Source organism: Musca vetustissima, unplaced genomic scaffold (genome assembly GCF_032173495.1).
Source record: "Musca vetustissima isolate MV318-11 ecotype Yass unplaced genomic scaffold, APGP_CSIRO_Mvet_v1 utg48309, whole genome shotgun sequence".
In the NCBI taxonomy this organism is placed as follows: domain Eukaryota; kingdom Metazoa; phylum Arthropoda; class Insecta; order Diptera; family Muscidae; genus Musca; species Musca vetustissima.
Window position 1 is genome coordinate 157 of NW_026883281.1, and position 16,102 is coordinate 16,258.

At 32.9% G+C, this 16,102-nt stretch overlaps 1 protein-coding gene across 1 annotated transcript; it reads left to right on the forward strand.

Moving 5' to 3' along the window:
- The first annotated feature begins 330 nt into the window (after positions 1 to 330).
- Positions 331 to 3,756, forward strand: LOC133330118 (putative sodium-dependent multivitamin transporter). The gene is made up of 2 exons (XM_061538593.1): positions 331 to 1,306; positions 2,933 to 3,756. Exons 1-2 carry the CDS (start codon positions 331 to 333, stop codon positions 3,754 to 3,756), a joined length of 1,800 nt encoding a protein of 599 aa, XP_061394577.1.
- The last annotated feature ends 12,346 nt before the right edge of the window (positions 3,757 to 16,102 follow it).

Genomic DNA, 16,102 nt, shown 5'->3' on the forward strand with positions numbered 1-16,102 from the left:
ACTTATCTTCGTATTATAAAGGTAGTAAAAATATTCTGAAAAAAAAATATTGGTCCTTCGAGTTCAAATATAACCTCAATATAAAATAAAACTCTTTTCCTAATTTTCGTATTTTTTCTTTTCTCTTTGTAGGAAACCTAAACTGTTCCTGATTATATACACAAATACAAAATTTACGGAATATGCTGTGACCACCGCAAGTGCCAAAAGTGAATCCAGAAATTTGCCTTAATCACCATTACACAAAATATCCCTCCAAATTTCCCCACCCCCCATTAAACCCCTACTTAATAAAGACAGATAGAGAATAGAGATCGCCTGCCTTCCAAAATGAATAACTTCGACGGCTGGGATTATGCGGTACTGATCATCATTCTGATAATATCCGCTGCAATCGGCATCTACTATCGCTTCTCGGGTGGTAAACAAAAAACTACCAAAGAATATTTAATGGCCGATCAAAGTATGTCCGCCCTGCCGGTATCCTTTAGTTTAATGGCCAGTTTTATGTCAGCCGTTACTCTGCTGGGTGTATCCAAAGAAAGCTATGAATACGGTATGATATTTTGTGTTATAAATATTTCGTATATCATCAGCACACCGATTGCTGCGTATTTGTTCCTACCCGTATTCTATAAAATGCGTACCACGAGTGTTTATGAATATTTGGAAAGGCGGTTTGGTCATACAATGCGTATGGCTGCATCGCTGGCTTTTTCCCTACAAATGATTCTCTATATGGGTATAGTGCTCTATGCTCCCGCCCTAGCCTTGGAAGCGGTAACGGGTATTAATAAAGTCACGGCCATTCTGACAATTGGCATTGTGTGTACCTTCTATTCGACGGTGGGTGGTATGAAAGCTGTCCTCATCACCGATGTATTTCAATCGTTGCTTATGTTTGCCGGTATCTATTCGGTGATAATCGTATCGGCCATTAAGGCTGGAGGTTTGAAAGATATTTGGAATGTTGCCGTGGATAGTGGCCGTATAAATATGGATGAATTTTCTTTGGATCCCACTGTGCGTCATACATGGTGGACCTTAATTATTGGTGGAATGGTTACTTATCTCTCACTGTACGGTGTCAATCAGACACAGGTGCAGCGATTACTTAGCGTCAAGAATCTGAAAGGAGCCCAGGCGGCTCTTTGGTGGAATTTGCCAATTTTGAGTTGTTTAAGTTTTAGTACCTTGTTCAGTGGTTTGGCGATATTCTATTATTATCGGAATTGTGATCCGGTTCTAAGTGGTCGCATTAAGTCCAGGGATCAGCTGATGCCGCTCTTTGCTGTGGATACAATGGGTGAGTAAACGGAAGAGGAAGAAAATCACAATTGTTATTTATTATCCTGGATCATAGATCAAGGATCAATGATTTTTAGAACAAGAATCAATGATCTTTCATCAAGAACCAATGATCTTTGATCATAGATCAATTCATTGATCAATGTTTATTAATTGATCACAGATCAACTATCTTTGATCAAATATCAATGATATAGGTCAATGATCTTTGATTATAGGTCAATGATCATTGATCATAGGTCAATGATCTTTGATCATAGGTCAATAATCTTTGACCATAGGTCAATGATCTTTGATCATAGGTCAATGATATTTTATCATAGGTCAATGATCTTTGGTCATAGGTCAATGATCCCTGATCATAGTCAATGATCATTGATCATAATCAATGATCCTTGATCATTGTCAATGACTTTTGATCATAGATCAATGATCTTTGATCATAGATCTATGATCTTTGATCATATATCAATGATCTTTGATCATAGCCAATGATCATAGGACAATGATCTGTGATCATAGGTCAATGGTCTGTGATCATAGGTCAATAGTCTGTGATCACAGATCAATGATTGATCATAGATCAATGATAATTGATCTATGATCAATCAATGATAATTGATCTATGATCAATCATTGATCTATGATTAATCATTGATCTTTGATCACAGACCATTGACCTATGATCACAGACCATTGACCTATGATCACAGATCATTGTCCTATGATCACAGATCATTGGCTATGATCAAAGATCTTTGGTTATGATCAAAGATCATTGGCTATGATCCAATATCATAGATCTATGATCAAAGATCATGATCAAAGATCATTGATATATGATCAAAGATCATTGATATATGATCAAAGATCATAGCAAATGATCTTTGATCATAACCAATGATCTGTGATCATAGGACAATGATCTGTGATCATAGGTCAATGGTCTGTGATCATAGGTCAATGGTCTATGATCACAGATCAATGATTGGTCATAGATCAATGATTGATCATAGATCAATGATTGATCATATATCATTGATTGATCATAGATCAATTATTGATCATAGATCAATGATTGATCACAGAATGATGATTGATCATAGATCAATGATTTTTCATATATCAATGATTGATCATAGATCACTGATTGATCATAGATCAATGATTGATCATAGATCTATGATTGATCATAGATCTATGATTGATCATAGATCTATGATTGATCATAGACCATTGATTGATCATAGAACAATGATTGATCACAAATCAATGATTGATCGCAGATCAATAATTGATCGCAGATCAATGATTGATCATAGATAATAGATATATATATATAGATTGATTATAGATCAATAATTGATCATAGATCAATAATTTATCATAGATCAATAGATCAATGATTGATCATAGAACAATAATTGATCATAGATAAATGACTTATCATAAATCAATAATTGATCAAAGATCAATGCTTGATCAAAGATCAATGATTGATATAAGATTAAGGATTTATCACAGACCAATGATTAATCGCGGATTACAAATTGCCCTGCTACCCCCCAAGAAAATTTTCTCCTCTAACCTCTTTCCAATTTATTATTTCTTTTTTCCCTTCTAGGTGAATATCCCGGCCTCTGCGGTCTTTTTGTCTCCGGTATTTTCTCTGCCAGTCTTTCCACCGTGTCCTCATCGGTCAGTTCCCTTTCCGCTGTTACCCTAGAAGATTATATTAAACCTGCCTATAAGAAAATCTTTAAGAGAACCATGACAGATACAAGTACAACATTGCCTAGTAAAATTATGGCTTGCATTTATGGAATTGTTTGTATCGCTTTGGCATTTACCGCCGGATCGATGGGAGGTGTATTACAGGCTTCGCTGACAATTTTCGGTGTTGTTGGAGGTCCTTTGCTGGCAGTATTCACCCTCGGTGTTGGCACAACACGGGCTAATCAACGTGGTGTACTCATTGGCCTGCTAACCGGATTGGTATTTTCATTTTGTATTGGTTTTGGTGGACCAAAACCACCACCAGTAACACTGCCTGTTAGTGATGAAGGTTGCCTGCAGGCCAATGTTACTTTGGTGGCGGAATCATTAAGTCTGGTGGAAGAGATGTTTAATGGAACTACCACCACAACAACAACAACGCCAGCTAATATTCCGGCTCCAACAGATTATTTCTGGCTTTATCGTATATCCTATTTATATTTATGTGTTTTTGCTTTCATACTCACCCTTGTGGTGGGTTATGGGGCCAGTCGTATATTGGAATATTTCAAATTGGCCGATAACTCACAAATTTATTTGGATTCTTTAAGACGTCAAATCGATTATGATCTGTTTGCACCGCCATTGTCGCGTAAGCTGCGTGAACGGGACACAAATGATGAGTTGAGTAAATTAAATTATTGTGATACCACGACAATGGTCCTAGGATAATTAGAAAATATGCAGGTACATAGCTAGTTTATTTTTTAAGGCAGGTTAGAGTTTTGTAATTAATTTTAATTTTTTTTCTATAAATTTTTGTAAAGAGATTTATTTTTTTTTTAATTTTTTGTAGTTGTATATAAAAACTTAGTTTACAAAAATATTAAATTAGATCTTATTTATAAATACACCCTGAAATACTTAAGCATAATTTTTAATTTGTATGATTGTAATTAATTAAGATACTTATTTGTCTTATATGTATATTTTTATAAAAAAAAACAAAATTGATTTTAATTCTTTTCTGTTTTGTATAGTATTTATTATTATCATCATTTGCAAATGAGCTTTAAAAGTTCCAATACTATTTTCATTAAACAAATCGAAATACAAAGATATTTAGTTTTTATAATTTTACTGCTGTTTTTATTTTATTTTCTCTTAAAAATAAGGATGGAATCAAGAAAATTTACTTTAGATCCTTTTTTTAAATCCTCAGGATTTTTTATAAACATTATATTTGGAATATTTTGTAACCTTATTCGGAATATTTTTTTATATCCCCATTAAATCGTTGCAACTGATTGTGAATAATTCTGGCGCCCAATGTGCAGACTTTTAATGTTTTTGTCTCTAATATTTTGGTAGCACTATTCCGAATTCTTTTCAAAATGTTTATAAAAAATGTACCCAATTTTTATGTTTTCTGATAATATCACCTACCTTTTGCTTCGATTGTAACAGTAATTTTCTTTAAAGTATTCAATTACCAATATAAACAATTTTAGCCATGATATGTTGTTGCTAGGAACGTACAATCTTTATTAGTCAGACCACATAGTAGTAGTAGCTCACGCCCTAAATGATAAAATTGTCTTTATCTTTATTGTGACGTAAATTGACTTTCGGGGGTATTTTTTTTAATTAAATAATATGATATAAAAAAAATTGTGATGTAATTAATCAAAGTCCATGCCGATGTTATTTGCATGGCTAAACGTGACAATCGCCGATGGAAAAAAAATACAAATCGTAATTCGTAGTCATATTGCGGAGTAAGGTGTAAAATAATTTTTTCGCTATGAAAAATGAAGAAAAAACCCCGTGAGCGGAGTATTATAGAGGGAAGGGAACATCCGCATCATACCCTACACAACTATCGTTGGGTTTCATCTCGATTTGGATTTTCGTGACAGTTGCCTCATATCGGTGCCACTTCTAGGTATAGCTCTCATATTGGGATACCATTTAACATCCGGCGTTATCTATCGAATTGACGGCAATTTTGAGGATATTGCAAATTTTTTAAACAAATTATCTGTAATTTGTTATATTTTAGTTCTCATTGCATTCTGCAGCCTGAAAGTAGTGGCTTGTCGTTTTAGAACTGAAACATGGACTAGATATTTGACCCTGTCACTAGAAATGACGTCTTTAAAATTTGTCTTATTGAAATTAAATAACAGAACCCACGAATCCTGAATTTCATTTTAAAGGAACCGCATCATTTTAGATATTTTGAGGACCTTAACCGCACTTTTCGACCATACTTAAGACTAGACCCTTTATATTGTAAGCCCTCAAATTACAATAAGATTTTTAACAAGGTAAGATTAAGCCATATCGAACTTTTTATACCCTCTCCCCTGTGGTTGTACATTCAAAAATTATATATATATATATGAGAAAATTCGTGCGGAGAAGAAGAATTTCAATAACCTGAAACCTGAAAATTGCCAGAATTGGCGGTTATAAGCCTCAAAATACCGAAAATTGGGTAAGACCTTCATAAGGGGGATATCTCAAACCAAGAACCTATTATAATTATGTTCTGCTGAAATGTATGCCAGTCCCCAAAATGCCAAAGTAAAGCCTTTTCGGTTAGAAAAATTAGCCTACAAGGCTCAAATTACGAAAATTGGACAGCACCTTTATATGGGACTATGTCAAAACAAGAGCCTAGAGGGATAATGTTCTACGCAGATATATGTTAGCTTCCAAAACCCCGACATGTCCAATTAGAGCCTTTTATGTAGGAAAATGCGGCTATATGCCCCAAATTACTGAAAATTAAGCGGGGCTCTCTTATGTGGGCTATGTCAAAACTAAGATTCGGATGATTATTTTTTGCATAGATGTACGACAGTTTCCAAAACCCCCCAAAAATGCTAAATTAGAGCCTTTCGGTTGGAAAATGCAGCCATAAGCCTTAAATGCCGAAAAAAATTGGGCGGGATATATAAAAGAACCCATAGGTATAATTTTCTACGCAGATATATGTCAGCTTCCCAAACACCAACTGCAAAATTAATGCCTTTTCAGTTGGAAAATGCGGCTACAAGCCTAACAACATCGAAAAATTGGGCAGAACCTTAATATGGAGGCTATGTCAAAACATGGACCTATAAAGATCTTTTTCTGCTAGATATATGTCCGCCCCCACAGCCTGAAATGTCAAATTAAAGTATTTTCAGATGGAAAATGCGGGCGGCTAAAACAATCAAAACACTCGAAAATTTTATGGGACCATAAAATGTAACCTATAGGGATAATTTTCTGCACAGATGTTTGACAGCCGCAAAAACTGGTTGGAAAATATTTCTAGAAGCCTCAAAATACGGTACGACCATATTCTCTGCGCATATGCATACCAGCTTCCAAAATCCCAATTTGCAAAATGTGTCTGATACATTCAAAATATCGAAAATTGGGCGGAACCGTTACATAGGAGTAACGCTAAAACGTGGACCAATATTTGTAATACCAAATAACATCCTAGTAGTGTCAGTGCAAAATTTCAAACCCTATCTTAAATATTGTGATCTCTATCGTGATTTCCACAGACAGACATTATTAAATCCGCATCGAATTTTATTTTGATCAAAAATACATATATAAATACATATATACTTTATGGTGCCTCCGTAGTACAATTTTTCTAGGTGTTGCAAACGGAATAACAAATTTCCCACCATAGGGTGGAGTGTATAAAAAATGCACACCATGTGTACGAGAAATGGCGCCCAATGATTATACCCGGTTCTCAGACATTTTTCATCTAATAAATAAGTGACTGCCGATACTGAGACCTAGTATGAAGCAAAATAAAAATCGTATTTAAAAAAATAAATATTGAAAAATTAGAGGGTCGCTCATGATGGCGACGGTGTAAAGTAATGGACTGGCACATATATACACGAATACACTTTTAATTCCACATTTACCATATATGGCGCCCAACGACAATTATCTGATCTCAGCGCTGAAAAAATTGTCACTTTATTGCTCGAATAAAGAAAAAGTTCTTCAAATATATGGTGACGGTTTAACCTAATCTATTCCACATTTACCAGATATGGCGCCCAAGGACAATTTTCTGATCTCAGATTTAAAAAAAATTCTCACAGTGAAAACTTGAAAAATTAGAGGTTCGCTATATGATAATGCTATAGATGGTAACGGCGTAACGTAATGGTTGGCCACATGAATACACGAATTACATTGAATTTACTCCACATTTACCATGTATGGCGCCAAACGAAAATTTTCTGACTTCAAAGCTGAAAAAATTTTTCACTTTATTTCTCGAATAAAGAAAAAGTTCTTCAAATATATGGTGATGGTGTAACCACATCTATTCCACATTTACCAGATATGGCGCCCAACGACAATTTTCTGATCTCAGATTTAAAATAAATGCTCACAGTATTTCTCGTATAAAGAGATAATCGTCGAAAGTGAGACCTTTTTTGTAGAAAGATCATCAAAATCAGTATTGAAAAAAAAATTGAGGGTAGTTACACTCTTTGGTATGCTAATGTTATAGATAGTGATCACTATATATATGGCGCCCAAAGTAAATTAAGTAATTTCCTTAGATCAAAAAAATGTTCAAGCTGATTTTTTTGAGTTTGTTTTTATGCCTGTTTAGGGCGAAGGATCATTCATGTATAAATGTTTGTTTTTATTAATTTAAGGTTAGGAAATCGTAATACCAAAATTGTATTGAAAGGGTTTCTAGAATATGTGCAGCATACTTAAATGAAATTATGTTGAATTGCTTCCAAATGTACCATATATGTCGCCCAACGTTAATTAATTAATTTTCTCACTGTGTCTTTCGAATAGAAAAAGGTAATCTCCGAAAGAAAATCAAATTTAAGGTTAGGTAAATCGTAATACCAAACTTGTATTGAAAGAGCCGAAGGGTCTCTAGAATATTTGCAGCACTCTTGCAGGGAATTATGTTGAATTAAATAAAAGAGAAAATTGCATTTGACTATTGTAAGTCGAGGAGTTTTCAATTGTGCCTTAGGGATGGTATTGGATTCATGAGGATTTATTTGATATTTATTTAATGGAATTGGAAATTTAAACCCAATGGATTAATGAAATCCGATACAATGTAAATGTATTATAAAATTGAATAAATTATACCAGAATGTTGAGGCATTTAACAAATTTTAGATTGATCAGTAAAAAATTGCCTCCAAGATTCAAGTTTTTCCTTGAGTCCGTTCTTAAAAATGTTCAAAATTATTCGATTTTATTTAGTTCCGATTTTCTTTTTTTTAATTTTTATTCTTTAGTTTATAAATTTTATTTTATTATTATTGATGTTTTTTATAATTTCAAAAATTGTTTTATTTTTTCATTTTGAAACAAACTCTCGAACATGGTGTAGAAATGAAATAAACATGAATGCCTTCTAATGGCCCATATTGACCAAATCTATTTAAAACACTCAAAATGTATCATCAGACGAATGCAATTTGATGATGTAGATGTCGTGTGTCCTTCAGTGCCATAATACAGTATATGTTGGGGGCAATAAGTAAATAAATAATGAAATACAAAAACAACAACAAAACAAATATTTTGTAACAATGTTGCAAAAATTGTCTTGCAAATAGAAAATTTTACGATTTAGCAAAATAATAAAATATGGGAAAATACACAAACACACACACGCATATTTAAATACACAAAATTTAGATCGAGATATTTTCTATGCCAGTGCAGTGCGGACGGAATCATAAACTATCTAAAATAAATGTTTTGCACCTACTGCTGCTACAGTTTTCTAAATAAATATTTTTTAAATATATATAGATACGAAATATTATTACTGCGTCAAAGTCTTCCATTGTAATTGTAGATATTGTATATGTATGTAGCAAACGCACACAATGTGCATAAAAAAATAAAAAAAAACAAAATATATATTCGCTTATTTTCGCCAAAAAAAAAAAATATAAAATTTTTAAAAAATAAAAATTTTGGAAAAATAAAAATTTTGGAAAAAATTTAATTTTGAAAAAAAATAATTTTGAAAAAAAATAAATTTTGAAAAAAAAATAATTTTGAAAAAAATTTAATTTTGAAAAAAAATTAAATTTTGAAAAAAATAACATTTTGAAAATTTGTCTTTTTTTTAATAATAATAATAATAAAAATATGTATTTTGGAAAAAATAATTTTGAAAAAAATTAAATTTTGAAAAAAAATAAATTTTGAAAAAAAAAATAAATTTTGATAAAAAAATAAATTTTGAAAAAAAATTAATTTAAAAAAAATTAATTTTGAAAAAAAAAAATAATTTAAAAAAAATAACATTTTGAAAAAATTTAATTTTGTTTTTGCAAAATAGTGGGAAAGGTGTGGTATTGTTTGTAAATGCCTTGTTAACCTCGAAGTGAAGCTCCAGCGAAATTCTCATGCAGTTTATGTCGTATTTTGGAAAGAATAATTTAGAAAAAAATTAAATTTTGAAAAAAAAATAATTTTGAAAAAAAATAAATTTTGAAAAAAAAATAAATTTTGAAAAAAATTAATTTTGAAAAAAATAAATTTTGAAAAAAATTTAATTAAAAAAAAAAATAATTTTGAAAAAAAATTAAAATTAAAAATTAACTAATAAATAGTTGTTTTTTATAAAAACAAAAACTGGTATTCAGCCTGACTATTTTGCAAAAACAAAATACAAATGGTATCCCAAATAAACCGCCAACACTACAAAAAAAATTAATTTTGAAAAAATAACATTTTGAAAATTTGTCTTTTTTTACAAAAATAATAATATGTATAAATGTATGTAATGTTCATAGTGTATATATATATACACACATTTTAGGTTAAGTAGTTGTATATTTAGATATATAAATGTACATATGTATGTAAATTGCGTATATCTAATTATTTATACAGAATGCGGAAAAATAGTTTTGTGTGTGGGCATTTCTTTTTTTGATAAACTAACAATATTCAAAACAAAAACCAAAGACAAAAGAAATATATAGAAAAATTACAAAAAAATAAATAGATAAATATACACGTACATTTAATTACTACAAACAATTGTTGTTATATATACTCACTAAACAATATACATACATATACAATTCAAAACAATAATTTTGTTTATAAAATAAAAATATGAAAATTAACAATAATAATTTTAAAAATATATGATTTAATAAATCTAACAACACAATAAAAATATATAATTGTACAAAAAAAAATAAAAAATAATAATTTAATAAAATAAAAACAAATTAAAATTAAAAATTAAACAAAATTGTATAATAAAAAATAAATAAAAAATTGTTATTATTTTACAATGTTTGTATGATCTACCCACCAAAAAATATATGGTTTTATGAACTCCAATCTCCTTCTGTATCTATCCTCTAATCTCAAGGTGTATAAACATAAATCAATTTCTTCTACTAACAGGTAAGTAGCAATTTAGCCCACTAATGACTAATCTCAATACATACAACAATAAAAGAAACATAAACTTAAAAATATGGCGTGGCGTTTCGTGGCGTCTCTATTGCTCTGGTGAACTTTGAAATTTGTCTGCTCATAATATATATGTAGATAAAAAAAATCACGTTATACCCCGTAACAGTCAGTGGGATGACGTAAAAATTAGCGGAATACCACACTATGCATTATGTGAACGGGGAATGTATAAACAAAAGCAAATTATTTGAAATGTTTAGAAGACTTCTGGAAGAGATTTTATCTATAGAAGAATGTTAGGAAAAACATTTTAAATACAAAAAAATGCAAGGGATCTTTATGCATTTATCGAATATTATTTTTGCAATGATGGGTATTATTCCCTAAGAAAAAAATCTTCAAAACATCGAAAATAGGACGGAACTTTTTAAATGGATACTCACAGAGTTCTCCGAATAAGGAGGTGATCATGGAAACTGAGACCTATTTTGAACCTAGGAAAAATTTGTTGTACGAAATTGATATTGAAAAACTCTTTTTGGTATGGCAATGTTATAGATGGTGAGCACCGGAGACGTTCTAATATAATGATGATGACAACTTCCACATTCGCCCAATATGGCGCCCAATGACTTTTACCTCATTTTTGATCTGAAAAAATGATTTAAGTGTTTTTTGAATAACGAGATAATCATCAAAAGTGAGACCTTTTTTGGAGCAAGATCAAAATCGGCTAAAAAGTTATAAATAAATTGCATCTATCCCGAATATGACAAAAATACATGGATTGGGCTTTTAATTACTTCCACATGTACCACATATATGGCGCCCAACGAAAAACTTATTTTCTTAGATAAAACAAATTCTCATTGTGTTCATCGAATAGAAAAAACTGATCCCCGAAAAGAAAATCGAATTTAAGGCAAGGTACATTTTATAACCAAAGTTGAATTAAAAACTCGTATGGGGACTGCACCGGAGACGTTGTAACATAATGCACATCCAAACGATGACAACTTTACATGAATTGCACAAATGCTCTATTTTGAAGCAAAATCAAAATCGTACAAAAATTATCTTTGGCATGGTAACATAATCGACAGAATAAGACAAAAATACACAAAATGGCCTCTAAATTGCTTCTACATATAACATATATGGCGCCCAACGTAAGTTAATTCCTTTTCTTAGATCTAAAAAATGCTCACTGTGTTCATCGAATAGAAAAAATGTGATCGTTGAGGGAATCTTAATTTAAGGAAGAGTAAATCGTGATACCAAAATTATATTGAAAGGGTTGGAGGGTCACTATAATCTGTGCAACACTCTTAATGGGGATTATGTTGCATAAAAAAGCGACTGCGACTGCATCTGTCTATTGTAGGTCAAGGACGCCCAGAATATGACAAAAATACATGAATTGCGCTTACTTCAATATGGCGCCCAACGGTTAAAGTAAAATTTAATATCAAAGTTGTGTGAAAATTCGAATGTTTATAGATAGTGAACACCGAAGGCGGTGTAACATAATGGATGCCCAGAATATGACAAAAATACATGCATTGGGCTTTAAATCACTTGTATTATATATGGCGCCCAACCACTAATTTTTTTTTTTAAGATATAAAAACATTTTCTCTATGTTCATCGAATAGAAAAAAGTGAATGAAAAGGAAACTAAAGGTAAATCTTAATATCAAAGTTGTATTGACAATTCGGATCTTTATTAGTCATATACTTACTTTCTTACTTAACAGCTGGCTACAGACAGAACATTTGTTCCATAAGCCGAACTTACAAAAAGATTTTCAGGCGCGTCGATCTAGTGATTTTTCCATCGAAATCGTGGCGATCCAATAATCAGTTGGGGCATCCTCATCTATTCGCACAACATGCCCTAGTCACCGTAGTCGCTGCAACTCAATACGTCTGACTATGTCGATATCCGTCTATATAGATGGTATAGCTTGTGATTCATTCGACGCCGATATTTGCCATCGACGCACTTTGATAGATCTTTCGGAGAATTTTTCTCTCAAACACTCCACGAACTACCTCATATGCTTGCGCAAGTACCCATGCTTCAGATCCATATGACATCACGGGTAGTATCAGCGTCTCGTAAAGTGTGACCTCGGTCTGGCGGGAGGTGACCTTGATTCTAAACTGCTTACTTATACCGTAGTAGCATTTTTTGGCCAACACTATCCAAACCTATGCCATTAGTTTTATTTATGGCGGTACCGAGGTTCAAATACCTATTTGACTACCTCGAAACTGTAGTTCTCAAGTCCTACAATTGGTCCGAGTCTATTGGACGTCTTGTCATCGGGGTAGACGATTATCATGTGTTGTTTGGTGTACAGAGTGCCATTTCTGTTCACCTTTGCCTCTCGTACGACCTTTTCCAGCAGGATGTTAAAAAGATCACACGAGAGGCTGGCACCTTGCCTGAACCCTCGTTCGGTATTGAAGGGCCCCGAGAGATCCTTTCCGACTTTAATTGCTGACCTTGTGCCAGTTTATGTTATCCTGCATAGCCTTATAAATTTTGCAGAAATGCCTAAATCAGACATTACTTTAAATATCTCTCAACGGATAGGACAGTGGAATGTGTCGACGAATAGGTGGAATGTGTGGATATGTTTTTCATGGATCTCTTCCAGGATTTGTCGCAGAATGAGAGTCTGGTCTATGGTGCATTTGCCAGCTCTGAAGCCGCATTGGTATGGTCCAATAATCTCATTGACCATTGGCTTCAGTCGTTCACACAGCACGCTTGATAGCAATTTATATTCGATCTACTTCCTCTATAGTTGGCACATATCGTCTTGTCCCCATTTTTGTGCACAGAACACAGTATGCTGAGGTTTCAATCAGTGGACATGCATTCCTCCCGTCAAATTGTACTAATCAGTTGGCATATGCTCCTGATCAGCGTCTGACCGCCGGTCTTGAATAGTTCGGTTGGAAACCCGTCGGCACCTGCTGCTTTATTATTATTCAGCTATTCAGACCTCATCTTGGCTAGGTTGTACACAATCCAAACCGTCATCTCTAATTGGTTCTGAGATATCTGCTTCACCGTTACTATTTGATATCAGAAGCTTTGGAAAATGCTCCTTCCAGATCTTCAACACGCTTTCTGTATTCATGAAGCTCCAACAAAATCATAACTCAAATAAACCTTACAGCTTTAATATAATACTACCATTCTTTTAGGTTCCTGATGGTGGAGGGGTTTGGAATTTGCCTTGATGGTATTGCAGGGTTCTGTAACCACCAAAAGTTATTTAATTTGTTTACGAAAAATCGTTCAACATCATCACGTGTTCAACCCACATTGCTGAAATTCTGGCTGGCTGTCTGATGATTTCTTTCAATGTTAATTGTTCTATTAAAACAAATATATATTTTTTCCAACTAACAAAAAAAAAAAAAAAAAAAAACTTTCCACAGAAAAGCCAAAGGGGGTGGGGAGAAAAGAAAACAATTTTCTATATTTGTGCCAATGTGGAAGTGTGATTTTATTATCGACAGAATTTCTAGCAAATGGTCTCGTCGCAATACGTCGCATATTCATTACTAGCAATTAAACAAAATTGAATTGAATCGGCGAAAATAAAAATAATAAATTGGGAAAGAGACAAATATTCCACAGCAATTAAAACAAGTTGCGTTTTTTCTGTCTGTCTGTCTGTTAGTTGTTGTTATTATTGTGATGAGTTGTTTATGTTGTTTTTTATTTTCGGTTTAATTTATTTTGTCTGGATATTAACTCGTGTTGTAATTCAATGGATTCGATTTAAAGGGTTAGAAATATTTATTACCTCCGAAAAATAAACTCAAGGTTTAAAATTCAATATTTTTATTTTTTATACACATTTCATTATTTCTCCACATTATACCGTAAAATTTTTTACTAATGAGTAATACATCGCACGTGCTGTGCTGTGTTGTTCTAATCAATTTTTAATTTTCTACATTGTCATTTCACTGATATCAGCAATACTACTACTGGAGTGTATGAAAGTCCATATTATTTAATACTGGCCTTCGATGTGACAGAACGAAATAATTTTAAAGTGCTGAAAACAAAAATGTGGCAAAAAGTTATTTTACAAATCGGAACTTTAGATCTAAAGCAATATTTAAAAATATCGTTAAGATCGGCCTAACTAGAACGGTCTCTGAGGAACGCATTAAAATAACAAAAATTGGTAGGGATTATCTTTTTGTTTTATCCTCCGAGAAAACGAAGTATCAAACTATCGACTATAGGGATCCAAAATCTGGTCTTTAATGGACCAACGATTTTCACATCAACATATTCTGCTGCTACGACATCAATAGCGAATCTACAGAAAATCAATTTAAAAAATTCGGCTAGGACCTTCAGGGGAAGGTATTGGTTTCTCATAATTTGGGAAAACGAATTATGGAATTACAGAACATAGGGTAAAGTTTAAAAAGGCCAACGAGAATAGACTTACCCGTTCTGTAAATAACAATAAGGCTGCTACAACAACAAACAATCAAAAGAAACTCAATTGAAAAATCCAGCTAAGATCTTTAAAAGAACTAAAATTGGGCGGGACGTCTATATTAAAAAACCATTTTCACCAGAAGTTCGAAATGCTATACTACAGGGCCATTTCGGTTGGAAAATACGACAAAGCCATTAAAATAAAAATCAAGGCGGGCTCTTATTTAAATTATGTCGGTAGTAGCAAATTGCCATGTGGTACGCCTCCTATCCCAACCTTCTTTGGTTTTGGCAGGGGCCGACACTGAGGATTTAAAAATGTATTCATGACGTCTTTCCCGTCAGTGGCCGTCTGCCTCAGAAGCACCGGCTTATCGGCTGAAATCGGACACCAATGGACTTACTTAGCGACCGATGTTGAGTAGAGGATAGAGTGCTGATAACGATTACATCAGCTACTTCCTCTCGCCTGTCATTGGAGGTGTCGTCACCAAGTCTGAGTCAAGGTATTATCAGCTGCTGGGATGCTCTCTTGAAGTATTTTCATCCCAAATCTGGGAACTATAACTATATTGTAGCCTATAGATCGACTCGAAAAAATAAACACAAAAAAATAAATTTTTGGTCCACTGCATCCCAATGTTATTATCTGATCATCACCGAAAATTATAGGCGTTATCCTTGACCATACTTGGATGTTCATTTTCAAAGCGATTCGCGCTATATTTCCGCCTCTAGTGTGGTAATGTGTTACTAAATAATATCTGAATACGTTAGCACCTGTAAATATTTAAGAGTAGCTCCCACATCCGAGTACATACTACAATTTGGTATCAATTTAAGGGCCATCAATTCATTTTGGATATACAATAAACTTCTTGGGTCTATGTCCTTCAGAGGTAAATATATACGCCATAGAATACAAATTTCGTCATTTTTCACAAAAAATCAGGGTCCATTTGACCCGTTAAATATTGACTGATCTTTATAAAAACAGTCATGCATATTCTTTGGCCCGATCCCCTACTACATGTAAAAATTCGCGATGTTTGGGCCCTAATTGCGGCCTCTAGAGCGACCAGAAAATCAGACAAAAATTTAGTTTTTGGTCCATTTTATCCC